Here is a 12,817-nt window from a genome sequence, read left to right on the forward strand (position 1 = left end):
TTAGACTATTGCATTGAGTCAAGCAGACAGTAGAAAAGGCCAAGTTGACTACGGATTAGTCCAAAAAGTATAATCCAAAATGACCTTTTATGATGCCCCGTATGCAACCTTCTCCTCCATATAAGTAAGTATATTGATGTAAATAATGGGCATCAGTTTGCCAAAGCCAAGTGCTTGCCATCAATATATGATATTTTGCAGTCTAGGTAGACTAGGTAGACTATAAGCTAAGCTTATTTTTTTATGAATGAGGGTTAAAGTGAACTGGAAAAGAATGTAGGGTAGGTTCAGGTTGAGTGGCAACTTCTAGCCCTGTAAAGTGTCTGCAGTACCTCTTCATGTGACTCGTGGGCTTCCCTTTGTCATCCTATGCCTGAGAATATATGAAGGGGGCTGGGAAGGCAAAGGGACGTTCAGCTGTCATCACCAGCATCTTCTCTGACCATTGCACCTTCATCAAATGCATTGGATGCTCATTGACTGATGTCCTGATCTTCCTTTCACAAAATCTTCAGTATTTGATGCATTTCCGTACCCTCAGGTGGGCCCTGGGTGTGTGGTGTGGATCTGAATGCAGGCAATGAACTAATAACAGACAGGCAGAGAGATTATGTGACCCATCAGCAACAGGATCATGCAGCTTTAAAGATCCTCCTCTCCAGTCGGCTAAGCTGATAAACTTCAGCTACTCAGGGACTCACTGCTACACCCAAAACCTCACCTTACTGTCCTAACGCTGATCTGGGGGGGGGGGGGAGTCATTTGTCTAACAAGCTGCTCTTTTATTTTAGTCACATCAACCCCCCACCATAGCTCCCCTTGCTCAGAACCACTGTGATTGGGGCCACACCTGCTACCCCCAGCTCCTCTCTTCACAGGCACACCTTACATCCCTTAATTAAAACAAAAACAAAAAACACCAAATTTAAAAGCACACAAAAAGCAGGTAAAAATAATTTAAAACATTTTAAACAATTAGGGCAATAAATCAGCAACAGAAACCCCTAAGCAATACCCCAACCCAAGTGTCTGTTCAGCAGCCTTAGCTTTTGTAGCTGCAGTCAGTCAGGAACCACCACACCCCCCCCACCAGACAGGTGGAAAAGGCCTGCAAGGCAGGGAGCGGTTCCCCCAGGAATCACAGGTAAGATGGTCAACGTTTTAAAACTGCCTAATTGAAATCAGCTTATTCCTCAATCTTTTGGCCCATTGCCTATAGTCCCGGACCACTTAAGTCCAACTTTAAACTCCAGCAAGCAGTCAGCCAATCCTTAAAAGTAAGCTTGATTTCTAAAATACTGTTTCTGGGCCATTTCATCCCATTCTACAGCGCATCTCAGAACCTGAGCCTCTGTGAGGCATCTCCTACTCATTCCTGATTTAATGATATACAACTGCAGAGAGGTCTAACAAAAATGGGTAGGCTTTACAGTGTCAAGAAGTGTGCATGCACACGAAAGCTCATACCAAGAACAAACTTACCGGTAGTTGGTCTCTAAGGTGCTACTGGAAGGAATTTTTTATTTTAGTTTTAGCGTCTGTCATAGGTTTTTCTCCAGTAACTTAATAGAGGACCATTGATGACCATGGTTTGTCACAATGTTTGCTTCAGGGCAAAAATTGGGAATCCAGAGGATGGAGATTCCTTCCCTTCAGCATTCTGATTCATGATGGAAACAGGCCTAGGAGTGCTGTGATATCTGCTGCCTTAGGCTGGCGGTAGGGAGTAGCTGGAAAGTGTTGGGCTGTCTCCCTTTTTGCATGGCGTGCAATTGTGTAACTGTTTAAACAGACTTCACTTCATCTAACTGTGGGAACAACTCTTCATTAAGAAAAACAAAATGCGCACAAACACACCTGCAAACTACTTTGTCACTCTGAGGGCTACCCAGGGAGCCAAGCTGCCAGATGCCCCGGGGCAGAAGCCCTGCAAATGCTGCTGTCAGCATTGCAATTAACCTGCCCTGCAGAAGTGCAAACTGAATACCTGGGAGCTGAAGCATATCAAGAAACAGGAGCCTCAAGACAAGATTTAATTGCAATTGACTTTTGGATGGAGGGAGGGAAGCATCCTGGTCTCAGTACTATACAAATTATAAGGTTCCTAATACAATGCATGCAAAAGCACAAAAATTCACAGAGGCAAATAAGTGGAACTAAAGGTCAGAAGAGTCTGTGATGAAAGATCAAGAAAAATACTCTTTGGGAAAGAAGACTTCACTGCATCCACAGTGACGTTCTATGTTCCTCACTTCAAGTGGCACTTTGGAAATAATAGAATATATGTATAAAGAGAAGCTATTACTATGGAATGTTTTTGTATAAGAGGCAAACATTTTAGTTTGCCTTCAGAATTTCATGTTTCTGAATAATTGTCTTGCTTACATATTTCAAAAGACATGCAGCAATAAAACTGCTAGCACATTTGCAAAGCTAAGCAGACATGGGCTGCCCTAACTTAGCACGGCTAGTACTTCTGAAGTGTCTGGAAACCAGGACGCCTTAACCAAGGGACCGTCTGGTCCTCATACCTATAGTAACTTTTACATAAAGGTAAAGGGACCCCTGACCATTAGGTCCAGTCGCAGACAACTTGGGTTGTGGTGCTTATCTCGCGTTACTGGCCGAGGGAGCCGGCGTACAGCTTCTGGGTCATGTGACCAGCATGACTAAGCTGCTTCTGGCGAACCAGAGCAGCGCACAGAAACGCCATTTACCTTCCCGCCGAAGCAGTACCTATTTATCTGCTTGCACTTTGACGTGCTTTCGAACTGCTAGGTTGGCAGGAGCAGGGACCGAGCAAAGGGAGCTCACCCTGTCACGGGGATTCGAACCGCCGACCTTCCGATCAGCAAGGCCAAGAGGCTCAGTGGTTTAGACCACAGTGCCACCCGCATCCCTTTTACATACTTTTACATACATTGTACTTAATATATTAATATTTAAGATGGTGCAGATAATTTTGTTGTTCCATATGAAAACTGAGTCCCTAAATAGCTAATCTCCTTAATTTAAGAAAAAAACAGTCATCAAAGTTGTAGTGAAGTTCTAAATACACATTATGAAACACACAAGTCTGCTGCTGAAAGGATCATTCCCATGCAGATCTTTCCATTGTCCACTCTGTCGCAATAGTGGTTGCCCAGTGGCAGCCAAGAGAGCAGCAGGGAAGGAGCAGGGGAAATGCATGACATTATTTTTCACAGAGATGCCGTTTGGGGATATGGCCACATTCCACCCTAGTGACTGTGGAGGAATTCATTATACCGTCCTCCTCAGCAGGTAATCTGGAGTGTAATACAGATGGATAGGATGGTCACATAATGCTACTTTGTCTTCATTGTGTAGTCCATCATTTCAGTTTCCTTTTCCTGTACTTTCTTTGATTTGCTGGCTTTGTTTTTGTTTTGTTGGTTTGTTTCTCTACAGGGATTGGGCAAGGTGTCCCAGTGGTGGCTCTCATTGTGGAAGGAGGACCCAACGTTATTTCTATCGTCCTTGAATATCTACGTGACACTCCTCCAGTTCCTGTTGTAGTTTGTGATGGCAGTGGGCGGGCGTCTGACATCCTGGCATTTGGTCACAAGTACTCCGAAGAAGGAGGGTGAGTCACTTGCCAGAATACTGTGTTAAGATAAATCCTCCTTTGGAATCATTTGCATTTTGATGTTGATTTATTTCAGTAACAGCATAAGTATTAATTGGGGATAAACATTATAGCTGACGGTTAATGAGCAATACCGCCCATTAACATAACCCATAATTCCATAATCACTTCAGTGAAGACGCCAATATCACGCATGCATTTATATTCTTCCGCCTGACTGGAGGTTTAACTGTAGCTGGCAGGTTAGAACTACTGCTTGACACAAGACCATTTTCACACAGAAAGTCATCCTTTGATATTATTTGATATAATACTGCTGACCATTCCCATGTTGCTTTTGTATTTCTGCTAACTGGGTTATTAAGGATTGCTGATATTCCTGTAGGTCAGCTGCCTCCATTATAGCCCCACACTACTGCTCTGTGGAGCCAAATGCAATAACATCTTTCTCTATTTACTAACAAATACTGCATTTTTATGTGTGGGTGTTTCTCTTCATACTGTTCAAGGTGTTGCAATGAGATATATCCAGTTCAGTAATTAAGATGGCCAAAGGCCAAACCTTTGCTCTAGAAACACTAAAGAGATGTCCTGCAGAGTTAAACAGGGCAATGTATGCTAATCCCCTGAGACCTGTGGTGACCGTGGTGCAGAAACTCCCAGCTAGGATTATTGCCGGCAAGTGCTGGATGCTATGCTTTCAGTGAACAAAAAATAGTATAATATATTGTGCACCGGTTCAGGAAGTTCTCCTTCTGTTCTTCCTTATCAGTCTAATAGTTTTGCTCTATTCATTAGCCAGGTCCATCTTCATTGTCATCTCCTTCATGAAAATGCCCACAGGTGTCTAGAATGCATGCCTACCTCTGCAATGCTTTAATTACTAAGAAAAGCAATCACACAAAAAGCACATGAAACCTTTGTTTGTCTAGAATGATAATAAAACCAGGCTTTTAGGCACAGATTTTTGAAAATATTTTTTTTCTCAAAGCTAGCCATTTACTTTCCAGTTGTGCTTTTCCACTTCATTTGAACATTCAAGAAAACCTTTGCATCACTTAATACATCCTTGTAGATGTTGAATCACCTGCTTGAAAACGCTAAAGATACCAGCCTGAAATCAAAACACTATTTTAGCTGTAAACAGTATAAAATGCAAAAATAAGTACTGGGACAGAATGTTGTGAAAGTTTTACAAAGTATGTTTTAATTCTTAATTCATTTCATTTGTGGAGGAAATGAATCCACGTTGCTGCTTTAGTGCTGGCCCTTGGTGAATGTATTAACCAGCAAGTATCTCTCAATTACTAAAAACAGTAAAACCACACCAGAAATAAATAATGGGCCATCATCCCCAGTCACTCATCCCCTAAGGCACAGAAAAATATTTTTTTTTAATTTTACTTTTTTATTTTAAATATTTCTGTCTGTTGACATGCAGACAGCTGCAACTCTACAGGTTCAAGGATCCTCAAGATCTCTCTCTCCAAGACAAGCCACATTTTCTAGTTGTTAGGCACTTGTCTGTCCCGAGCATGTCCTGTTCACAGCTCAGATAGCTGCATCTCTGCTTAGAATCAATAGTATCAAGCTGTTTGTTTCAGTACCTTCATTGCCTCCTTGCAGGAAGACACAAAGGTACTAACTTAATACATGAATGAGAATGGAGCATGGTTTCTAGGGAAATGTCTTTGGGGGGATGATTGATGAGATGGTGTTTGAGGATAAAACCAGAGCTACTTCATGGTTTGTATCTTTGTTGCTTCCACTCTGGTCCCTGCCTTGGTCCTTGCTCTACCTTTAGTGCCCTATATTATCCAACCCAAGTAATCACAGCCACCTGCCCTCTAACACCTAGGGCCAGCCGCAGCCGTTTCACCCCCTGAACAGGCTGTCGCTCCAACTTTGCACATATGCATGCTCATCTAGTTGGCCTCCTCCTGGGATGTGGAAGTGCTTCCAAGAATGCCAGGCATGTGCACAAAATCCATAAGCAAAGCCAAGTGTATAACCGTAACTTAAAGGGCAAAGATTCATTTCTGCAATACAAGAAGTGCAAGAGGACCTCTTGGTGTTGCCATTCTGCCAGCTTCTGAGAAGTCACCTATTTAGGCAAGCATTCCCCATGAACGGAACTTTTGGTTTTATTGTTTTAACGATTTTAACTGTTTTAATTGCTATGCTTTCTGGTTATTTGCTTTATTGTATATTTTAATTAAATATCTTTTAATGACCCTGTGGATTTGTTATTGTGTATTTTAATTAGGCATTCATTTTATAATTGTAGCCATATTGGTGTGCAGGTGTCTCAATCACACATACGCAGATATATGCACATTATGCTTTAAAAATTTAACTACAAACACTATGAGCATTGTATACACCCCCCACCTCCTCTCTCAAGATGGTGCGTAATTTAGGATCCTGAAAACTGTCCATGTTCTTTACACTGCTGTTTATTTACGTATCTCACTATCATGGTTACTGAGAGAAGACTGGGAATGAACCATCAGCCAGAAGCAGGTTGCCTAGTGATCAGTAGGGTAGTCAGTGGCCTCTTTCCCTCCGGCTGCTATATCCTAACCTCATGCTCCTATTCCTCTTCTGGTGATGGAGAAGGCCTACAATGGCCCATTCTGTCTCAGATCACTGACATTGCAGGGATTAGCCACTTGTCTCGTGCTTAGAAAGCACATGTTCAAGAAGTTTCCCCCTGGGCCCTTTCCTTTGGAGAAAACCCAAATTGCTGTTTGCTATGATTGAGCACAAAAGAGCAGTTTTTCCTGGGGGAAGCAGTGGGACCAGAGGAAGTGTGGATAAGCCACGTATGTACATTCATGCACCTGAGTGTATACACGCATGCATATGTTTGAGAGAAGAGATATGTGAATCCACAACTCAGCATTTTCAACTGGATTTGTTATCAATTTCAGTGTTTCATGCCTGATCAGAGGCATTTTCACACACACCTAATTTTCCATGAATATTATCTATGGGTCTTCCAAGCATTGTCCCTATTAACCATTAGACACACTTCACTTCTCCTGAGATCTCCATGCTTTTCTTCCCATTCATTGCTGTGTGTCATTCCAGTCCTTGTCAGAGATTATAGCTCTTTGAAGGACCTGAATCTTGGATGTGGAATAATGGCACACAATTTTTTAAAAATAATAATAATGCAAATATGCATAACTTCCAGCAGTTTGGTTCCATTGACACAAAGTTTTAAATGCCATGAGAGGAAGAGCTCTGTGAGTATGCACAGATTAATTTCAAAAAAAATGTGTCTTCACTGCTTTCTGCTAATGATGGTACCAAAGGAACAAAGGAAACCCACAGTTATACAGTTATTTTCAGAGCATCCAATTCTACCTCTGAGACTTTCTAAAGAAAAGTTCATGTGGTGACTTTAAAGGATTGCTTTGGAGGCGCAAATAAATAGCAGCAGGATGGAGAGACAAGGGGGAAGCATATGAAATAGTGTTGTGTGTGTTTTTGTATTTCCAAACCTCATCAGGAAAAACCACTGTGAATAGAATCACAGAACTGGGAGTTGCTACTGCTTTTCTCAGACTAAAAAAGAAAAAAAGCTCAAGTCATCTGGTGACAACTGACTAAATGATTTAGAATTGGCTGTGGACCAGATCCTGCAACTCATCTGTTCATGACAGTGTGGCAGGCTTCACCGCTGAAAGATGGCAATGCAGTTTAGTGCTGTGTACATTATCCTCTTTGGTGCAGGGCATCAGTTCAAAAGAGATTTCCATGTAAGAAAGAAGATGCCAGAGTCCTGTCATTTGTCTACTGAATCTGCCAGAGCAAATAAAGGAGCCATTCTACTGGGATTTTTGTTTTCTAATGTGTTTGGCATGGAACTAGATTGCCAAATGAAATAATGAACTCATCTAGGCACTGGTCCTGCAAATATTTTTTCTTGTGTTAAAAAGTGATGTTATTGGAAGAAACTACTTCTAAGTGCTTATTTGCCTTTTGAGTTACAGCTAGCATCACTGACCTAAGGATTTAGCACAGACCATTTTGCACATTTCCCTCCAGAGTCAGTGTTTCAGTGGTTCCAAAATGCTTAATTACCATGTGGCTTTTTGTAACTCCAAAGTGCTTTAATTTCATATGTAGGGGAACTGAAGGAGGTCCGTTCCCACATGTGCTCTTGTTCGTACTTCTGTCATGCACCTCCAGCTCAACTATATCCTGTTGCAACAGCAGCCACAGAAACTCTTCACAATCCTGGAACTAATATGGCCCCAAATCCACCCTGTTCACCAACTCTTGGTTGTTTTCACCCAAGCAACACTCTTGCTAACACAGATATTATATGGATAGATAGATATAGATATAGATGATTGTTGGGAGAAGGTTGAATTTGGCTGAAGGATCAGTATCACTCCATGCTTTCCTTCTTGTTCAGATTCACAACAAGCATGACTGTAGCTTTCCTCTGGCTTGACTAGTGCACAGAGAGCAATCCAAAAGTTCTCAGATTTAATCCCTGGCATTTTCAGGCAGGGTTGGTAGAGTCTCCTGTCTGAAACCTTGGAGAGCCACTCCGTGTAGATAACACTGACCTAGTTGGCCAGTAGTTGGACTTCGTAATAAGGTAGCTTCCTGTGTCACTCTCATTTTTGTACTGTAGGCTACATTCTGGCCACAGAAAAGTCAGTGATATCTAGACATATCTCTCTGTCCAGGCAAGCAAGAGGCATTATTAAAATCCCAGAATGCACCCCAACCAGGCAAAAGCACTCAATGGGTGTGTGGAACAGTGTGGGTGAAGGGGAAGCCTGCAAAGAGTCCCAGAAATCAGATCCTTCAAAATATATGAAAAGTGCACAGAACAAAAAAAGTAGAAGCATCATAGGCTTTTTCCTTTGAAGCACCACTGACCAATGGGAAAAGTCTGCCAGAGGCTGCAATCAATTGGGGGGGGGGTACAGCCAGAGCCAAAAGTGTACAAAGATTGCAGTTTTGCAGAATTGTCTGGATCTCTTTCTCTGCACCACCCCTCCCCCAAAACATTCTCACAAATATAAAAAGCAGAAGAGGCCACTTTTCCCAGAAGGTCAGCCCAGAAAGCAAGAGTGAGACTGCAGTGTCTAGAGAGCTAGATACCTAATGCCGCTGTCCCCATGAAACGGCCAAGGGATCCGTGTTCTATTCCTAATGATGAATTTTTAATTAATATATTTTTAAAAAATACTTGCAAACTGATATGGAAATGTGGAGAACTTAGGACTGGAAAAATAAGCCAGTGTGGTGTAGTGGTTAGAGAGTCAGACTAAGATCTGGAAGGCCAGGGTTCAAATCTCCACTCGGCCATGAAACTCACCTTGGGCCAGTCGCTGCCTCTCAGCCTAACCTACCTCACAAGGTCGTTGTGGAGATTAAATGAAGAAGAGAACATGCACACCACATTGAGCTTATTGGAGGAAAATGTGAAATATAAATGCTATAAAATATAAATTCAATAAACAAATAAAAGAATCTTAGAGAAACCGAAATTGATAGAGTCACCCATCCCTGTTTGGAACCTTGGGTATTTCAGTCTGGCTAGAATGAATTAAAGTCAGTCCCTCTGTCTGTCTGTCTGTCTGTTGGCCTCTCTCTCTCTCACACACACACACTTTTGTTCTCAGTTATGATATGTGTTTCAAGAAACAAAACAAACAGTGGCGGTGGGGGCAGCAATGAGAAATGTGGCATCTAGGTTGGCCCTGAGAGAAATACCTATAGAGATATACTTAACAGAGAGTCATTATTGATAAGGCTACCCTTGATAGCAAACATGGTTGTGTGTGAAATAAAAAGAAATATTTCTATTTGGTCTATATGCATGCACACCACCGGACCTCTGCGGACAGTTAATGTGAGTTAAGTAAGAGGCCAATCTGGCCAACTTGCACCGTTGGGGCAGGGGAGGAAGGTCAGGGGAAAGGTTGCCAAACTATACTGCAGGATCCAAACCAGTAACAGTAATTGTAGCATGAGGATGGTTCACATGAATATCCACAGTGCAAGGAAAATGTTTAAAAGTCATCACAAAAGTAGTATGGCTACATGAATATTTCTAAGCAGTAGGTATTGGGTTTTTTCCATTGGTATATTCTTTCTACTGCTTTTGTACACATTATCATTTTAATGCTGCAAAGGTATATGTCTTGAATAGCATAATAAGCGAAATAAGGGTAGATTCTCACTTTTAGCCAATATGCAGTGTAAATGCACTTTTTTGATGGACTTTTAATGTTATATCCTCAGTGTGCTGTTGTAACATAATATAATTAGAATGGCCACGTACACATTGCCCAAAAAAGGCGAAATCCATCACCCAAAAAAGAGAGGACAAACATGGATACTTACTTGCAGTTAATGAAATTTTTAAAATCTGATTATCATTAGCTCAGTCACTGATTTTGCCTAAATGCTTCCATACCACTAACATGGGTGACATGGGGGGGGGTGTTACATTTTTGTTGTGTTTCAAACAGGTAGATTGCAAAACCCCTTAAATGGATTGCTCCTAAAATTTGGAGGAGCATAAATAGATTTCAGTATGTTGATCTTTGACCTAAATTACTTGAGAACTTACACAAAGTGTGCCTCATTATTGTTTAATGGCATAATGTAAAAGGGCAAAAGAGAATTGGAGATGGAAGGGGTAGGCACCAGTGGATGAGGCTCAGTGGGTCTCCTCCTTGCCTGGAAGTTCTTTCTGGCAGGCAGGCAGGCAGGGGGTGCAGCCTCCCAGTAGTAAGGAGTGCTTGGTCTCTTAGCTGGCAGCAGAGACCAGTTTGTGCTTCAGTTATGTACGGTTTGTTTTTAAAACAACATAAGGCTTTCCCTCAATCTGCTTACAATTATTTCTGCTTCAACGAACCACCAATAAATTGCACTTGAAAATACCAAGTCTTGCCAGTGGCCTAGAAGCGTCACAATATAAACTGAGGTTATTTCATGAAGGCAAAAAGCTAAGTGGCAGGTCACATAGCAAATTATGCAAATGGTCTGCTTGCAAAAGAGCAGCCCATCTCTGCCTCTAAGCACTAGTATTTTACCTAGAGGATTCTCCAATTTGTCTAAAGGATATCAGGGGGGGGGGGGAGAGAGTAAAATTTCCGAAACAGAACCTTTATCAGGTTAAAGAAACTTGGCAAAATAAATACTACTTTGAAGAATTCTACACCACATGTTTGGGAACATGCTCCATCACTGGTATATTGCCTGATTTCAAAATACAGTGGTGCCTCGCAAGACGAAATTAATTCGTTCTGCGAGTCGTTTCGTATTGCGAAAAATTCGTCTTGCAAAGCACGACCATAGGAATGCATAGGAATGCATAGGAATTTAATTCCCATAGGAATGCATTGAAATTTTCGTCTTGCGAGGCAAGCCCATAGGGAAATTCGTCTTGCGAGTCACCCTTTCGTTAGCGAATGCCTTTCGTCTAGCGAGTTTTTCGTCTAGCGAGGCATTCGTCTAGCGAGGTACCACTGTATGTGTCTGCCTCTCTCTCTCTCTCTCTCTCTCACACACACACACACACACACACACACACACACACCACGGGGGGGGGGGAGACACTCTTACAGAATTCCAGGCAGGTGGTTAATTGCTTCATATTTCTCACTTTCCAGACATGATGGAGGTTCTGGGGCAGCGTTACACTGCCATTTTTCCTTGGAGAAAGGGCACTGGAGACTTACGATTTATAATATCTGGTTGTGCTGAAGATCGGAGCAGTGGCATGCATGTGACATCAGGATGTTTGGAGGAGCCAGGGCAGAGCCGAACACGGTGGCAGCACGGCTTCTCTGTTGGTGGCTCGTGCTTGGCCTCCTCTTCCTCCTGCTGCCACCACCAGTCGGGGGAGGGGGGTGCTTCGCCCATCTTTCCCTTATGCGGCAGGAGGAGCTGCTGGCCAGGAAATCCATGCCATGCTTGGTTCCGTGCTCAGCCTCCTCCACCTCCTGATCATTTGGAACATTAGGGGGCACTCCCCCCAAAAAATATTGAGGGCACCAAAAGGGCTGAGCCCCTGGGAGTTGGCACCCCTGATTTCTATCGAGGATTCATCCACACTTCTGCTTGTCCTGCCCCTAGAAAGCTGAGGCCTGAGCGGTTTTCCGCTTGACCAGAGCTTTCTAGGCCTGGATCTGGGCTATTTTCCCCTGGCCCCGCTCTTTTCTCAGGGAAAACCCACTTTTTGGCTTTCAGTTGGAATGAAGAGCTGTCTGTAGAACACCCCATCACCATTTGCTCCAATTGAGGGCTAAAAAGTGCTTTTCCTGGGCGGAACAAGAGGAAGTGTGGAGAAGCCCACAGGCTCAGTGAGCAGGAACTTGGCAATGCCAGTTGCAAAGCAGCTTCAGCCCAACTTAAATGGGGCTTGAAATTTCTTCAGCTACCAAACCTATCTTTTCCTTATCATACCAAATTGTAAACTTGTTATGTACCTGTGCTGTTCTGCCCAGTTGTGGGCCCTTTAAACCCAGTCAGGATTCAGCTATTTGGATAACGTGTCTGCAGCGTGGCACTGCCCTACATGCTCCCTACCACCTCCGGCAATGGAGTGACACAATTTCTTCTTTTTATTGACCACTCTGCATTCCCACTCCACAGGACGTAAAACATTTTCTTTTTGAACTTGAAAATATAGCATGCTACCTTTTGAAGGTTCCTTTGCACATATCACCTAATTTGGTAAAATTAGTCCAATCTAGTTTATTCAATTAACTACACCTGCGATTTCTATGAGACTAGGCCAGGCTTCCTCAAACTCGGCCTACAACTCCCATGAACCCTAGCTAGCAGGTCCCTAGCTAGCAGGTCAGGGATGATGGGAATTGTAGTCTCAAAACATCCGGGAGGTCGAGTTTGAGGAAGCCTGGACTAGGCAGAGTGGCTGCAATGGGAATTAAGACACCAGCATAAGGCTTTTCCTCTGCTGATTGCTGACCCAAAATAAGGACATGGGTCCCACAAATCTGTTCTTAGCTCATGAATGTCTGGTGATTTTTTTAACCCCTCTGCAACAGGCTACACTCAGCAAGAAATTGAGATGTGCTATTCACATGGTGAATAACTACAGTTTTGCTGCAGGTAAAATAGGTGTACTTTTCATCACTTTAAACCCATGATTTTAAAGTTGCTTACCCTTAAGGTCCACATCAATTGTCTGCTGAGAAACAGCTG

The 12,817-nt window shown here is 42.8% G+C and overlaps 1 protein-coding gene across 1 annotated transcript in view; it reads left to right on the forward strand.

Annotated features, from left to right (window-relative positions):
* The window catches only part of TRPM3 (transient receptor potential cation channel subfamily M member 3), a 138,282-nt gene that overhangs the window by 20,295 nt on the left and 105,170 nt on the right, over window positions 1–12,817 (forward strand). Inside the window, exon 5 of the mRNA XM_033163651.1 lies at window positions 3,430–3,604. Coding sequence (XP_033019542.1) covers window positions 3,430–3,604 — 175 coding nt within the window. The remainder of the gene's footprint in view (window positions 1–3,429; window positions 3,605–12,817) is intronic.

The sequence above is a fragment of the Lacerta agilis genome, chromosome 11, assembly GCF_009819535.1.
Source record: "Lacerta agilis isolate rLacAgi1 chromosome 11, rLacAgi1.pri, whole genome shotgun sequence".
Lineage (NCBI taxonomy): Eukaryota > Metazoa > Chordata > Lepidosauria > Squamata > Lacertidae > Lacerta > Lacerta agilis.